The sequence below is a fragment of the Peromyscus californicus genome, unplaced genomic scaffold (genome assembly GCF_007827085.1).
Source record: "Peromyscus californicus insignis strain IS unplaced genomic scaffold, ASM782708v3 Scaffold_17__1_contigs__length_78620276, whole genome shotgun sequence".
Taxonomy (NCBI): Eukaryota; Metazoa; Chordata; class Mammalia; order Rodentia; family Cricetidae; genus Peromyscus; species Peromyscus californicus.
The window spans coordinates 69,111,818-69,128,773 of NW_026294469.1; the positions used below are offsets into that span (position 1 = coordinate 69,111,818).

The 16,956-nt window shown below is 49.2% G+C and overlaps 1 protein-coding gene across 3 annotated transcripts in view; it reads right to left on the bottom strand.

The window, feature by feature from the left end:
- Window positions 1-16,956, bottom strand: part of Nfatc1 (nuclear factor of activated T cells 1) — a 113,798-nt gene that overhangs the window by 21,451 nt on the left and 75,391 nt on the right. For 2 of the 3 annotated variants that reach the window (XM_052742661.1, XM_052742662.1), the window contains exon 9: window positions 12,210-12,884. In XM_052742661.1, coding sequence (XP_052598621.1) covers window positions 12,210-12,884 — 675 coding nt within the window. The remainder of the gene's footprint in view (window positions 1-12,209; window positions 12,885-16,956) is intronic. The other variant, XM_052742663.1, reaches the window with a different exon arrangement.

The window sequence follows — 16,956 nt, forward strand, 5'->3', positions numbered from 1 at the left end:
TGGTCAGTGTCTTTGACCAGATAGCTGGGTGATACTGGGCAGCCATTGCTCGTCTTTTCTCTTTCTCAGTGGTGTCTTTTGAAACACAACAATGCTGAATTTTGATGAAGTTCAATTGGTCAGGTTTTTATTTTATGATCTGTATTTTTAATGTTAAGAAGCCTTTGCCTAACCCAATGGCAGGCTTTTTCTCACATTCCTAAAAAGTTTTAAGTCTACAATCAACTGAGGTTGTGCATGTGTGTGTGCATGCGTGTATGTGTGGTGATGTATTCTCTTTGATTGTCTGCATTTGGATATGTAACTGATACAGTAGCATTTGTTTAAAGGGTTTGTCTTTATTCCCATCAAATGGTTTGATATCCTTGTCAAAAACCAGTTTACCATAAATCTAAAGATATATTTTTGGGTCCCATTCCACTGGTATATATGTCTTATGCCTGAGCCACACTGTCTCAAGAACTATAGCAATTCTTTTGTGTATGGGGTTTATTTTTGTGTGAGAGTGTATGTTTGGTGTATGTGCATGTGTAAGTATAAGTGTCTGTGCACATGTATGGAGGCCAAAGGAGGTGTCCTACTTTGTCACTCTTGACCTTATTCTCTCACTGAATCTGGAGGTAGGATGATGGTCAACAAGCCCCAGCAAGCTTCATCTTTTCATCCTTTACTCCTACTGCCAGGGTTACAGACACATGTGTGACCTTGTCTAGCCCTTTATGTGGGTGTGGGGGGATTTGAACTCACGTCTTTGGTATTCTTACTCACTAAGCCATCTTCCCAACCTCTGTAGCTTGCAGCAAGTTCTGGAATCTACAAGTGTGAGGTCTCTAGCTTTATTCTCTGGTTTCAAAACTGTTTGGGCTATTCTGACTACTGGAAATTCTCTATTTTCAGACTTCGTCAGTTTCTAGGTGCAATCCTGCTGTGGTCTGGTAGGGGCTGTGTTGATTCTGTAGATCAGCTTGGAGAAGACTGACACGTTGTCAATTACCATCTCTTGATGGACATGTAGCCTCTGTCTATTCAGAGCTGAAGTTCCCCTCAGCTGTGCTGGGGACTGTGTGTCATTCACTGCTTTAGTCAACTTGTTCTTAAGTGTCTTATTCCTTTTAACAATATTATAAGTGGGACTCTACTGGTTTTGTTTAAAATTATTATATGCAGATGTAGAAATGCTCTGTATTCTAATTTCATGTCTGATTACGAATAAGTTTGAATATTGGGTTTGTTTTCTTCCAGAGGCAGATTTCTTAGGATTTTCTACATAAGGAGTCATGTATCTACAAAGGAAGACATTTTACTTATTTTTCCCTAATTTTTTCTTTTTCTTGCCCGATTGCACAGGCCTGTTCAGAACAATGCTGAATGGTATGTGAAGGTAGATTCCTTAGCTCTTTCTTTGTCTTAGGAGAATGGGGTTCTACCTTTCTCTGTGAGTGTGATGTCCACTGTGGGCTGGTGATCTTCATCAGGTAAGGGCTTGGACTGTATGGGATGGGATATTCCATCTGTTGAGATGACTGGGCAACGCTTGGCTTTTATTCTACCCAGGTGGGAGTCTACATTGCTTTTCAGGTGCAAAACCAACATCACATTACTGGGGTGAATTTCACTTGGTGACAGTGTGCCATCTTTTATTTAAGTTTGTCAACCAGGCCCAGTTTGTTATGGTTTTTTGCTTAGGTACTCACATCCTGTATTTGTCTCTGGGTCATATAACGTTATAATCAAGAATCAGCAGGGTGGTGCTCCCTCTCTGTTTTCTCCCTTTCTGTTTTCTCCCTCTCTGTTTTCTGGAAGCTTGTGAAGCACTGGTATTGTTTTGCTCCTTGTAACATTTGGTTGAATTTACCAATGAAGCTGTCTGGACCTGAGCTTTTCTTTATGGTAATATTTTTAAATTATTAATTTGTTTTCTCTGCTTGCCATAGGTCTATTCATATCCTTCTGTTTCTTTTTGAGGAAGTTTAGGTAATTTGTGTCTAAGAATTTTTCCATTTTATCCAGGTTGTGCAATTTGCTGGTGCCATGTTATTTATAGCATTTCTTTATAATCCTGTTAACAACTAAGGAGCCAGTGGGAATTTCACCTTTTATTTCTAACTTTTCTTTATCAAACTCCAGATTTATCAATGTTTATATTTTCAAAGAGTAATCTTTTGGTTCTTCAAAAAATATTTATAAACTCACCAAGGTTTGCTTTATATCCTAGGAAGAACTCTGTTCTGGAACCTCCTCCATGCATGCTTTTCTAGAAGGTTCTATGTGTGCCTCTCAGGTCAGGCTTATTTTACATCCTTGCTGATTTTCTCTGTTATTTTGTTTTACTGCAACATCTAGCAATTTTGGGGGTCTACATCTTCCTTCAGTTCTATATTTTTGTTTTATTTCCTATGGGGTAGTATTGTATTAGCATTTTATAACTGCAATTATAAAATGTTCAAAGGAACATTACCATCACTGTATTTTTACAGTAACGCTCATTTTTTTCTTTGAATTTTATCTGGTATTAGTTGGCTTAGCTGTCGTTTAATTGAGCCTCCAAAAGTTCCTCTGTGAATCGAGGCTTGTTTTCCAGGTGGTGGTAGTGAGAAGTAATGCCATTAGGAGATGGATCCAGTATGTGATGGGGCTGTCCTTTAGAAGGGTCTGTGGAGTCCCAGTCTCTCTCTCTCTCTCTCTCTCTCTCTCTCTCTCTCTCTCTCTCTCTCTCTCTCTCTCTCTCTCTCTCTCTGATTTATTGTGTGCCTGGTGAGGTATTTCCATCCACATACATTTCTGTCATGTTGGGATACAGCTAAGATGGACTCCTCCCATCAAGTGGCCTGCTCTAGTACCATGCCCCTGCCTTTCCAATCATGATTAAATAAACCTCTTCATAAGCAAGCCTGGGCCAGGCATTCATCAGCCACAAAAGATGGCTGCACCTCACATTAGCACAGCCGCTCCAGGGTTCTTTGGTAAGACACCCTTTTCCATCATTAACTTTCAACCTGCTGTTACTTTACGTTCAAATAGAAAGTGTATCCTTTCTATGTAACACACAGATGGATCCCATTTTCTTTCGTTCCTAATTCGGTTTGACGATCTCTGTCATTTTATTGGAGTGCTCAGTCCATTTACATTTAATGCAGTGCTGCTGTGGGCAGGTTTAGGCGTGACACTTGGCCATTTGTCATTTCAGGTTGTTCTAATTTAGTTCTCAGTGATGTATAAACATTTTGATATGCTACAGCTCTTCCCTACCCATTCCTTTGTGTATGACAGTCATATAAATGATGTACTCTTAAGATTGTAAGTCCACAAGCAGTTTTATAATCATTGTTTTATACAGTTTTAAGTCAGAAGAAAGAAATTAAAATATGGTAACATCACTTTTTTATATAACTTTTTACCAGGTATTATGGTTGGTTCTTTTTTTTTTTTTTTGGTTTTTCGAGACAGGGTTTCTCTGTGTAGCTTTGTGCCTTTCCTGGAACTCACTTGGTAGCCCAGGCTGGCCTCGAACTCACAGAGATCCGCCTGGCTCTGCCTCCCGAGTGCTGGGATTAAAGGCGCGCGCTACCACCGCCCGGCGACTATGGTTGGTTTTAATGTCAACTTGCTACAAATTAGAATCCCTGGAGTCAGGAGCCCCTGCCCCCCAATAGTGTCCTGATTGCTTTGATTGACATGGGAAGACCTGTCTCTGTTGCAGGTGGCACCTTCTGCTATCAGCCCAGATAGAAAGGGTTTGGCAGAAGGAAGAGAATGTCTCCGTTTGCTCACTTGACCTCCCCTCTTGCCTCCTTTGAGTTAACTTGCCTTGCTGTTGCTGATATCAGATTTACAAGATTTCACGATACTCTAGGGACCAGTGGCTCCCCAGAAACCTTTCAGGCTTCTAGAACCAGATTTTGGACTGCTAAAGCAACCAGTCTTGTGGACTGAACAACTACTAGTTGTTGGTCCCTGCCTCACCCCACAGTGAGAGACAGACACTGTGGGTCTACTCTGAGTCACCCAGCCTCCAGGACCATGTAACTACTGGGTTCTTAGCTCTCAGGTGTGAGTCAGCTATTATTACTATTTCAAAGATGACTTAATAAATTCACACACACACACACACACACACACACACACACACACACACACACACACACACGTACGCACACACACACACACACCATCCTGTTAGCTCTGTTCCTCTAGAGAAGCCTGACTGACACACAAGTACTTTTAACTTCTTTGCATGAATCTGCTCTCAGTCTGTCTGGCTGCTTTCAGTATTTCTGTTGGTCAGAGTTACTGGCAACACATTCTGTGTATCTTTGTTTATTTGAAACAAACAACCTTATTTCTCCTTCATTTTTGAAGGCTAGTTATGTCAGAAGTCTTCCTGATCGGCAGTTTCTCTGAGGGGTTTGAATGTATAGTCCTCTTATATCTTTGCATCTAAGACACTCATCTGGAAGTTTCGTCCTGTATCTTTCAGGGTTGCCTTCTTTGACTTTGGACAGTTTGGTCATGATGTATCTAAGTGTGACTCTCTTTTAATTAATCTTATCTGGAGTTCATAAACCTCTACAGATGCCTAGAATGGCTTACACCAAGTTTATGACGTTTCCGTCCACTATCTGCCCAAATACTTCCCTACCACCCTACCCCAGTGTTTGTGTACCCCCAACAGACTTTGTCTGCACCCCTGTGCTGTCTGCAAGTCTCTAAGGCTCTGCTTACTTTTGAAAAATAATTTTTACATGTGTTCATTTATTTTGTGTGTGTAGAGGTTGGGGGGTGCGTGTGTCACAGTGTGTATGTGTGGAGGTCAGAGGACAACATGCAAGAGCCGGTTCTCTCCTTCCACCCTGTGGCTCCCAGGGATGGAACCCGGGTCATCAGGCTTGGCAGCAGACACCTTCCTCTCGGAGTCACGGGCTCTGCTCAGTCTTACTCACCCTCTTTTCTTTCAGTTCCCCAGACTGGATAATGGTTTGATCTGTCCCTAAGTTTGCTGGTTTTTCTCTTCTGCCTGAAATCTGTTTGTTCAGCACTTTGAGGAAATGCTCAAGTGTCAACCTTTTCAAATCCAAGAATCCGAGGATTTCTACTTGTGTCTTTTTAAGGTTTAGTCTGTGTCGTTGTTGATATTCTCTATTTGGTGAGACATGGTCATCATACTTCAATGTAACTATTTAACTGTTGCCTCCTTTAGTCCTTTGAATTCGTTTAAATAGCCAGTTTAAAGCCTTTGTTTAATATTTGAAACCTCACAGGGGCATTTCCCACTGGTGTAGTTTTCCTGTATATGAGACATATTTTTCTGTTAATTTGCATATCTCCTATTTTTTTTTCCCTTAGGATTGGGCACTATGTGTAACATATACCAGCAACTCCGGGTTAAGGCTTTCATTCTTTGGGAGTTGTGGCGGTAGGGGCATCTGCTTCTTGTTTATCTGGCTGCTGACTGCCCTGGACCAGTTCTGTAGCTTCTGTATTCCTTGAAGTGTGGTGATACTCAGTTTTCTGTTCTCTCTCTAGAAATTCTTATTTGCTTGGTAGGCCTCTTTCCTGGGTCTCAGACTCCGGTCTGAAAAGCTGCTGGTCTGTGGATGGTCGGTCAATTATGAGATTTTTCTAAGTCCTGAGCCGTTACATCTTCCAGCGTTCATCAGGAAATGCTCCACGCTCAGCCACACCTTTAACTGCAGGATGTGGGCCAGCGTGACTTCTCGTCTGCTTGTGTGGTCTTGGGGCAGCGGAGGAGAGTGCCTGGCCTCTTTCCTGAGCATATACGTCCATTTGCACACGTGCAGTTATCCAGGCTACCGAGGATGGCCCCAGGGTTTCGTCTGACCCTGGGCTGGCTACTCTGGCTAGGCTCTGGCTTGCCCACTGACATCACAGTGCTGAGTGGCTTCCTCATCACCATCACTACGAGTTAGCCAGTGGCAGTTGCTTTCCAACATACCCGAGATTGGGACTTGTCCAGCGAGCTTAGGGACCAACCTGAGCTCAGACAGCACATTGGGTTTTGGGGAAGTCCAGCCTCTATCACTGTGGTAAGTTGTCAGTTTGTCTTGGCTTTGGCTTTGCTCCATGGGAAAAGCATGGGGGTGGGTGACTCCAAGATAAAACAGGTTTCTTGAGTACATGCTTTTCAACTTGCCACCTTCCCCTTTTGATTTCTAGATTCCAAATGTGGAGAGTTGGTGTATTTGAGAGCACCGAAGTTCCCTGGGGAGATATTTGACATACTGAGATCCTCTGCCCTTGTTTGGAACTTCTACCTCCATTCCGCCTTCCACCCTTGCCAGGCTAGCAGAGTCCCTCAGAGAACCAGAAGAAGTTCTGTGGTGAAGAAAACTGCACACAGTAGTAGGCTCCTCCATGGCTCCCAAGGCCAGCTCATGCCAGAGATCTAGAGAGTTTGCTTGCATGTCTCCGTGGAGGATATTCCATGGTGGAGCTGAGCCTTAGGAAGACAGTATGCTAGAATTCCAAATCTGCTGCTCACGATTGTCAAATGACATGTCTAGAAGCTTCAGTTGCCTTTCATGCCCAGAGAGGTGAAAAATGGCGTCTTCTGCTCACGGGATGGGGCAGGCATGAGAAGTTACACTGGCTGCTCTACAGTTCTCATGCATTGCTGCCAGCAGGCTTCTCCCATGTTAGCATCATGCGTCAAACTGGGCTGAGGGTGATGCTTTTAGCATCGGTGGGCGGGCACTCACTACCATTCTAGCCACCAGTGTTCTTCTCCACCTGGGTAAAGAAATGTTCAGCTCCCCTGGATACCCTGGCTCCCCTCAATGCCCTGAATCCCGGAAGCAAGAACACACTCTGGCATCTAAAAGATTCTTCAAACAAGTGCTGTGGCTCCCGGAGCAGGGATGCTCAGAGCGAGCCAGCTGAGCAAGGGGCCCTGACAGTTTTCAGGAACAATGATGGCAGAGATCGCCACACTCCTGACAGCCACCAACCACTGGACTCCTGGAATGTGGTGGACATACTTCTAAATACCACCCGTGCTTGATGGTTTTGTGCTCCGGAGCCAACACAGCGGCCCATTGTTCCCTGGCTCACAGATCTGCAGAATCAACAGAACGTGTGAAGAAAGGCACTTCAGGGATTGCAGAATACTGCCATATAAACTGAGAGATGTGGAGGAACGCCCTTAGGATGGCTCTGGGAGGGTTTGCACCCGTCTAGAGGAGGAGGAAAGCGGTGTTTCCATACAAGAACTACTATCACAGTCACAGAACACACACGAACGCGTGGCTGCTGTTGAGTTTGCCTGTGAGAAAAAGAAGGTGCAGTAAACACACCCACACAGCCACCTCAAAGGTGTGTCTGAGCAGCCTCCTGGCCTTGAGTTTCTGAAAGCTCTTTGGCACTAACTAGCATAGTCTCTAGGCCCACGGAGTCTTTCTAGCTCTTGCCTTTAGCTTTCTCTGTTCTACCATGCTGTCTTACTTCAAACGAACAACGACACAAACTCCCCATTTAAGGAAGGAAACAAGCTTGGTAGACTGTTAATGATGGCTGAAAGCAACACATTCGAATTCCCCTCCTGGTAGGTAGAATATATAGGACCATAGGATGACACCACAATTAAAATACAGGGTAACCCCAAGCACTCTACATAGAACATATACCATCTAAGCTATGTAACTGGAAACCCACCACTCCAGATCCTCCCAGCCCCTGTGCAGCGGAATAGCCCTCCTCCCAGCCTCCTGCCTGTGGAAGCACAGACTCTGAGGAAAGCATCATGACACTGCGGGTTACAGGCCGCCATCCTGCAGCAGCACCAGGACAGGTCCATGGTGGCCAAACACACCCCTTTTAGAAAGCCTGACTCAGCAGAGAGCCTAGAGTCCTCACCACTGCGGTGTCTGCCTGCCTGGAAGCGGCACAGAGCTCCTGGATGGCAGAAAGCCTGTGCCCGAGCCGTGCCTCTCTCTGTCTCAGAGTACACACTAACCCCTGGTCCTTCCCAGAAGGTTTCCTGGTAGTGATTGCCTGACACTCAGTGCAGATCTACAGGCATGCATCTAGATATAAAAAGAAATATTTAAGCCAACGTCTGCTTGCCTGGTGCCCTGTGGTGTGCACAAAGGTTTGGGAGACAGCCTTCTGTGGTTTGTTCACCCTGCAGTGAACAGTTGGAAACCCCACCAAGCACCAGCTACAGGCCTGGGCCCGGTGAACTCATGAATGTTGGGAGATCCCTCCCTTGGGGACTCCAACGAGCTACTTATGCAGCCAGCTGGTCTACACTGCCTCCAGCAGTCTCTGACTCTGGTGGCGTGTGGTGGTATAATTTCTGTGCCTCCCAACTCACAGGCAGGAACCCCAGGGCATGAAGTATTGACTCGGTGAGATGTATGCATGGCTGAATTCCTTCTCCTATCTGTCATGGGGTGGCCTGTGTCCGCAGTATTCATGACTTGGTGTGTTTGATTGCTGTATACACGCTCTTGCCATCATCTTGCTAGCAACGGGGAAGGCTTGGGCCTGGGCATGCTGCCAGCTTACTCAAACTTTCCATGAGGAAAGCTTTTTGTTCTCTTCCAGAGCAGCTTAAGCTCAGGAAAGAAGGGGAAGGTGAAGAAACTCAGCCAGCCGACAGACACGGCTGGGCTGTCTGGTCTACCTGCTTGTTGTTTTAATGACATCTAGACTTCTGGACACCCAGCAGCCACTGATGGAGCTGAAAGGCTTGATTGTGGCAGAGGCCACAGGGTGGTCACCATAAGTGTGTGTGTGGGGGGGCAGGCATGGCACAGCAACAGACTGAGAAGCTAATGCCTCTCGGCTGGTGCAGCCACAGACACAGAGCTGGAAGCAGGCTGACTGCGTGGCACCAAAGCAGTTCTGTGGCAGGGTCCCATCTGCACAGATGTGGGAACAAACCCTATATGCCTCATGGTATTTTAGGAGTTTCCAGATGTGCTTGAAGTGGGAGCTTTGTGTGCAAGGGAGATGCTCACACACGCAACTGAGAGGGCTCATCACAACAGGAACACTGTCCCACGGTTCAGGCCAGTGACAGGCAATTTAAGCAAACAGTATAAAAACAGTTCATGGGAAGCTTTGGTGGGACCTTTTAAAGGTCTGTATTTAAAACAATGTGAGAGCCACTGTGCCAACACCTTCAAAACCTAAACCATGAAAAGTTTGAATTAAAAGTCTAAGTCTTATGCAGATGGTTGGAACAAGAAAACACACTGAAGGTTTATGAATGGGCCAAACACATTTTCAGCAAAACTTCAGAGTAGGAATAAAAAAAGACTCCTGGAAAAGGTGGGATTTGTTTCTATCCATAATTTAAATTAGTCCTTGAGATAAGGAGACATTTGGGAGCTGTGCCACCCTGCAAATTCTAATGTGTGGTTCTGTAGACCCAACATGGGGCACACCATGTACTCTTCACATGGGCACTAACTTCCTGATGTCCCCATGATGCCAATCCTGAGAATTCGTGTGTTTGGAGTGCTATGCGTTCTCTTTTCGACTGGAGATCGTATTTTAGTACTGCCTTTTCTCTCTCTGTTCTCAGAAAACAAAATCAAAATGCCACAAACCACATGAGAACCAGTATGTAAATAAGGCTCACTCTCCCTGCCTCCCTCCTCTCAGGCAGGGCAGCAGCCATAGCTTGGCATTGTGTGAACACCTGAAGCCCACAGACACAGTTAAAGAGGATCCCTAAGTGCTGAAGGGCTGGGTGGAAATCATTCAACACTCCTCGACTGTTCGCCCTGTACTTCGGAGCTTGGGGACCTCCAGGTCACCAATCTGTCCCTGTGTTCCTTCCATTAGTGACTGTACTCGGAGACCAAACGTGCTCTGGGGAGGGCTAAGCGCTCCCTGCTAGCTGAAGAGGGAGATTCCAGAAAAACCAGGAGCCTAAGGTCCGTGCTACCTTGACCTTCTCAGTGTCCCAGGGGTCCAGCCTAACGACTGGGAGATGATTACCCCCAACTTTCCTACTTTCAAATAAAGAGTATCTTCGCTAGTGTGCCTCTCCCTGTTGGGTAAATTGATGACTGACTGCTTTTAAATAAGGGGATTGGGGGAAATGGAGTCTGAATTTCTAAATTAGATTTTGTGGTGATTTCTGTTCTCTTTCTGTTCCTTCCCCAGGGAATTTAAACTAAGACCCACTGAAAAAGACACAGTATCCAGGACAGGTACCCAAGCCCAATTCTCGGCTCCTCTTCCTAACCTTCATTTCCTTTAGGGGTTTTCTGTTTTCTAAATCAGCACTCCTTCTTTGCACCCCAACATGGGAGACTCTGAGATGGTCTTTCGGGGACACAGTAAAACTCAACAAAATACATCTCGGCCACATGTGGGCAGCCCTAGTCCTGAGTTCTGCTGTGTTGCTTCCTGGACACAGTGTCCCCCCCCCCCCTCCCTGAAGCCTCACCTGCTCTCATTCCATGCCCACAACAAAGCCCTGTCTGACGTCGGCCACAGTGGCCTCTGGGTCAGAGGGAAACCTGGCGAAGACCGACTTCCTGTCTCTGGGCCAGAGGGCACTGCCCAGATGTGGGAGTCCTGGGCTGGCCGGTCACACTGCCTCTGACCAGATGACTATGATCTCACAGGCCCACACCAGCACTCCCTGAGGCAAAGTAGAAGGCGGGACCCTAGACACAGACGCCAGTGCCCATCCTGGCCACAGTGTCCACCTGGGCAGGTACCAGGAACACGGGCTGGATCTTCATGCTAAGGAAGTGGCACTGGGCACCATCACTGTGATCCTAGCCCTGAAGTTATGTGTAAATAGAGCTGTCAATAAGGGCAGCAACAGTCCTTCAACATGGATCCAAAAAGAAGACCCAGGGAGGCCAGGAACCTCCCATAAGGCTTTGAGGACTTATTCAGGGACAGATGAACATGGCTACCAACTGTGTCACAGAGCAGGACTCTGGGTTCAAGGTTCAAAAACTGAATATGTTTCTGAGCAAAAATTTTGCATGAGTCATTCCCCCAAAGCTTTAAGTTATGAATTTGGAGGGAAATGTTCGGCCCTGAAGTGTAAGATCCTTATCAACCAAGTGCCTGGGAGCCAACACTGGGCCTGCCCACAGGGAGCTTGGAATATCCTCTGGTCGCTAATCCAGCTCACCCTACACCTGAGGTGTCAAGGAGAAGGTGCAGAACCCAGGACATAGCACCCTCTCCAACATTCTTTTCAAAGGTCCCCTTGAAACAAAAGGATCATCAGGATCGCAGGCAGAGACCCGGGGAAGGGTAGCTGAGAGGCTGCAAGACTTCAACCTTGGAGATGGGGAGCTGAGCAAGCCCTAGCATGGTCCTGGCCTCACCTGAGTCCAGGTGCAGCAAGGAGCTGGACCTGCTCCAGGTGTGCTGCTCTGCACCTGGCCCGGGAAACAGCCCACATCTGGGGAGACCAACTGGCCTCAGAGGGAGCCCCAACTCCCATAAACAATCTGAGCAAGCTGGAAAACACCACTGAACCCACTCCCAGTGGGCAGTGTGGCAGTCAGGTGACTGGCCACTGTGGCAGTCACGTGGTCAGGAAGACTCTCGCCGCTTGGCAGGAATATACACACATGCAGAACAGCAGAGACACACTTGGTTGTGTTAGTGTTCGGAGATTCTGTGCCCATCCCAGGCAGCCTGGGCACAGCTGGACACACTACATTCAGGTATGTCCCTCTGCCCAGAGTGAGCTGCACTGTCCCAGAAGGAGATGCCACACCCTGACAGAGCCACAGTGGAGACCATCACCTTAGCATTGCTGCCAACCTCTGGGCTCCTGACCCTGCTGTCACATTTTAACATTTTCACATGGCTGCCTACAGTCCCACTGCCTTGAGCCGGGCTTGACAGGGGCATTGACTTAGAATCTCTCCTCTAAGAAGCTTCTAGGTGATCGGACCCCAAAGGTCACACTCTGTGACAGGCCTTTTCTGTTGTGCCTTTCTGAGGTTGACCCGGGCAGGTACTTGCTTCACTTTTGACGCCAAATCTGAGAGTCTCAAGTTTGAACCAATATTGCTCAGGCGGGGGTCGCCAAGATTACCAGGGCAGAACTGCGGACCCACAGCCTGCCAGCTGGAGACCAGTCTACACGGCACAGCATGGGGACTGTCTTCCACCCGGGTCACCCCTTCCTTCCCCAACTCAATGGCTGTGCGCACACCTGCTCGGCGGTGGCGGCGGCGGCGGTGGTGGCAGGCACTTACCATCATCCAGGTATAACTGGTCCAATTCCTCAGGTTCTTGCTTGACCACTACAGGAATAGGGGCCAAATTATGACCACTGTCCTCACGCACCTCGGGCACTCCCGCTGGAGACTCGTTTCTTGGAACCTTCTGCAGTTGTTGCTGCCGGTGGCCCACATCAGGAGGGAGGGCTGAGGGCTGTAAGCAGGTTGGCTCTTGGGCAGCAGACGGAAGTGGAGAAGAGGGGCTGTTGGGACAGAGCACTTGTTGGCAACCAAGGGAACAGCTACTGTTCAGATGTGGACTCACCTGCGGCTGCAGCCGGGCGGGTGGGGGCTGCTCAGGCGAGTTGGGCTGCATGGCCATGGGTCTCGGCACTTCCTGCATGGTGGGGGCCTCCGAAGCCGGTGGCTGAAGTCCAAGGTGACCACTGTGGCCTGGGCTGGTGAGGCCCTTGGTATAGGCAGTAGAGGAGAGGTCGTGGAGCTTCGGGCTTGCATTGGGAGGCGTGGTCATCAGTGTGCTCCTCTGTGAGCAGGGGGCAAAGCCAGCCACGAGGCAGGAGCCGGGGTTGGGAGGCATGGCAAGCTGTTGGCTGAAGTAGGGCCTCGGCAGAGGACTGAGTCCCTGGCTCATTGGTCCACAGGTCAGAGCTGGCTCAAAGTCATCCGTGGGTTCTGTCTTTATAATTGGAACTGTGAGGAGGAAAGAACAAGTTAAATAAACATAAGTTGCAGATGGGTAGGCTAGGCTGTGGCTAGGATACCCCGTGCAAAACAAACAGCGTCCTGACTGAGCCCCTCTGTCTCTGCTGGTTCTCCCACCCAATTAAAAGCAGGGTGAGTCACTGGCTGAGAAAGTCACAGCTGGTTCTAATACGAAGAGGACTATTTTCCTTGGAATATCCCCCAGCACTAGCGTGCTATAAAAATCTATTTGCAAATGGCAGTAGGAGCTTTGGACCCCAGGGCCTGTGGATTTGTAGCGCTCAAAGTGAAAACTTCAGCTTGGAGGTATTGCTGTAATTTGGCTACTGATGACTCTGGTAAGTTCTGCTAATGTGGAAACTGAGCACGCATTGAGTTGGCTCCAGTGAGAATCCAGAGGTGGATGAACATCTGAGATAGCTGAGAAGCCGGTAGACACGGAAAGAGAAGGACGCTTTCCTGTGGGCAAGTGCACCATGTCTCCACGTATCCCTCCTGCTTCCCACACCCAAGTGAGGACTCTGCAGCCAGCCCCAGGAGACCAGGCAGCCCCAGGAGACCAGGCAGCCCCAGGAGACCAGGCAGCCCCAGGAGACCCCACAGCCCCAAGCAGGGCCTCCCAGTTCTCCCTCTCTACTTTGAGCAAGAAGGCCCCCAGTTCAGGGAAGCACCACAGAGATAAAGTTGCCTCTGTGACCTGGGACTAGCCCCAGGCTGTGGCCAGAGCAGACTCCAGGCTTCTGTTCCGGGTGGGTTTCTACAGGAGAATGAGGACGAGACTGTTAGGCAGAGAAAGAGGTGGCGAGTAGACCCTGGGCCCTGCTTTCCTCGTTTGCTTCGTGGCCACCGTTCTCCCGTTAGTCTCCCTCTTCCCTCAGAGACCAGCTGGGTGGCTGAGACACTTCTCTGGCGACCCCCAGCAGCCCTGTGCTGCGTAAGCCATGTGCCTGATGAACAGTTACAGAAGTCTCTACTGTGTCTCACCTCTTCACACGCTATGCGTGGTTGGGTTTGGCAGCAGGTCAGCCACGTGAGGGACTGCCTGGCCACGGCGGCCTCTTCAAGAGGCGCACACACTCCACACACAAACACTCATGCCATGGAGGGAGGCCTGGCTTCTCCATGAGTAAATAAAAGCATATCTGCATTTTGAGGAAAAATCTTTAGCCATGGTCTGAGCCAGCAGGAATGCACATCTGTTCTTCATTAGAGCCAGGCCCCTGCGCCACCAGCTGCTGTGAGCCACGAACATGGAGCTCTTCTGAAGCCTGGCTCCACTGGGAGCTTCCTGGGAAGGGCAGCCTCCCTCACAGCACAGCCCCCCCCCCCACCTGAAGGGTCTGCCCTGGACTTGGGCTTGCTGGTCGAGGTGGCCTCTCCTCACCTCTCAGTGACAGGTCTGCATGGCCCTCAAGCACCAGCGGCTCAGCCTCTGGGTCTGCTGCGGCCTCCTCATCCCATTTTCACTCCGTCTAGGCTTTAAGACAGCTCCTGGCTTCAGTGGGTGAGGCCGGCTCTGGAGCAGTTGAGTCTCGGGGGAAGCTGACATTTAGACGTCCCATCCGAGAGGACAACAGTGGTTCGTGCTGCTTGTAATCTCAGCCTGGGACTCTTGCATTCAGCCCAGCAGCCACACTTGGCTGAAGCAGTCCTGGGTCCTCCAGGTCAGTGCGTGCAAGTCCCGGGGTCCCCTAGGTGTGACCCCCAGGAGGCTCCCACAATGACTCACTCCTAGAGTGTGACTTGAGCAGGGGAGCCAACAGCTAATGGAGAGCTGATCTTCATGTGATAGCCCGACAGCCTTCCATGAGACTGTGGGTCCCCTGCTTATGACACCTTGTCATGTGCTCATCATGACTCTGGAAACCAGGTTGCTTGTGCTGGATTCATGCCAGAGACGCTACACACATAATGAAGCCAGGGTGACTAGCCAGGAGTCAGAGGTCAGCCGGTCACATGAGAGAATGGGAGGGGGTCCACGTGTTGTCCATTCCAGCGTTTCCTGTGAGTCAGACACGACAGAGGTGGGACATGGTGGCCTGGCACAAGATCTATAAAGGTCCACCTGCCAGGAATCCAGGGTTGACCTCCAAGCCACCCCTGGGTAGCAAGGAGGGAAGCACCCTTGGATAAGGGAGGGGACCTAGTCACATAAGAAGACCAGGCACATGTTGAGATGGAGGTAACTCAGGCTTCGGATTGCTTGTAGGTAGGAACTTGCTGGATTGATCAGTATGGGACCTGGAAGAGCTCCTCCCCAAGTCCTTCCCATTATCCTCCCCATCCATACTTCAGGAGTTAAATCCTTAGCTCCAAGAGTGGTCATTAATTGTCTCTGGAGCTGTGGTGGCAAAGGGACCCACAAGGAGTAGGGACTCCAAGGCAAGTACTCCTCACACATAGCACTTCCTAGAAAAGCCTCCGAGTAAAGGCCTAATTCAGCTCGCCAGCCACCCTATCTGTCCTCTTGCCTAGGCCATGGGAATCCTGGGTTCCGTCAGGTATCAGGCTCCTTTCTCAGCAGGTTCCCCAACTGTTTCGTAGGATGGGAGGCTCTGCTCAGAACAAGAAAGACGGCGGACATCCTGGCATTTAACAAAAAAAGGAAGGAAGGGAAACCCATCCCTCTGACATTAGAAAGTCGAATATATGAAATCAGCTGCGGGCCCCCGCCCTTCCGAAGGACTGCATCTCCCAGGAGCTGCCGAGGAGCAGGAAGCCCCTGGCCATCTGGGTTCTCCAGCCTGCAGTGAAATGTGTTATTCAGGTACTAACTTAGCTCCAGGCATGAGCCCGTCTAGACAGCTCTGTGGGGGTAAGCCGTGCTTCAGGAACGACCCCCACTCAGTATCAGTCCAGCTGGCTCGACCATGTTGTAAATCCAGAATTGGCAAGGAACAGGTAGAAGGCAGGCTCTGAGAGGCACCTAGGGGCAGAACCGTATCCAGCCAGTCTCTGTGAGCACAGGGCTGGCCTGAGACAGGTACCGCTGTTGCTGAGCACACACCAGAAAGAAGGATTCTGGGTCTGAGTGGCTCCATTCTTAGATTCTTAGCCAGTCGGTATCCGTTTATGAAGGTTCAGTTCTAAAGGAGACTGGTCGTTTTCAGAGCTCATGACTTTTAAAAAGTACATAACTGGAAAGTTGAATTATTTCCAGACTAAGCTGCTCTGCTCGTGGCATCAGGTCCCTAGCCAGGTCCCAAGGCCAATGCAACTCTCCCATAAAGCAGCCTATACGATCTGTAAAACCCAGCCCCAACTGCCCAGCAGGACATGAAAGGTATAGTCCCAAACACAGCTGCCCAGGAAATGCCAGAGAATGCAATTTACCTGCCACACAGGGGCAGGGACAGTGAGTGTGGGCTGGGCCTGGGCCAGCAATCCAGAGGCCAGTCCAAGAGTGGGTGTGGTCGTTTCTCTGGGGAGCCCTGTAGATTCTGTTGTTAGGACCTGCTTAAAATGCCTCAGCCCTGAACTGGTCCGACATCTTGCCGACCATCTCAGAGTCTGCCTGGATTTCGAATGGTCGACGGGGCAAGATGAACACAGGAGACTCTGCGTGACCACAAGGAACACGAGTCCTGATAGTCTCAGTTGGACTCCCAAGTTTCTATCTCTGGAGGGGCCAAGTGGACCAGGATTGGAATCTGGGGTGGAGCTTATGCAGTCCCTATTGCGGACCAGCTGTACCCCCTTTTCCACTCTGTCTCTTTCTTTCTAAGCATCTGGGACTGGGACATCACCTCCATTCAAGAATTACCACACTACCACCATAGGGGATGTAGCCTGTTTGCTTGATTGGACTGATGGAGACAGACTTGAGAATTACCATTGCAATAACACTATCTTATATCCAGGTCCGATACCCTCAGAGGCTGACCCCAGCCCGATGTTTGGGGGCAATGTCACACAGGTCCACGCAAAGGGAAGGAAGGCACAGTGTTTTCTCCTGCCACCTGCTGACCCTGAGGTCTCCAGTTCTAAGGATACTGTCACAGTCCACACTTGACATGCTGTCCATCCCTGATGGAAGCTGCTGGGTCACACTCAAAGACGG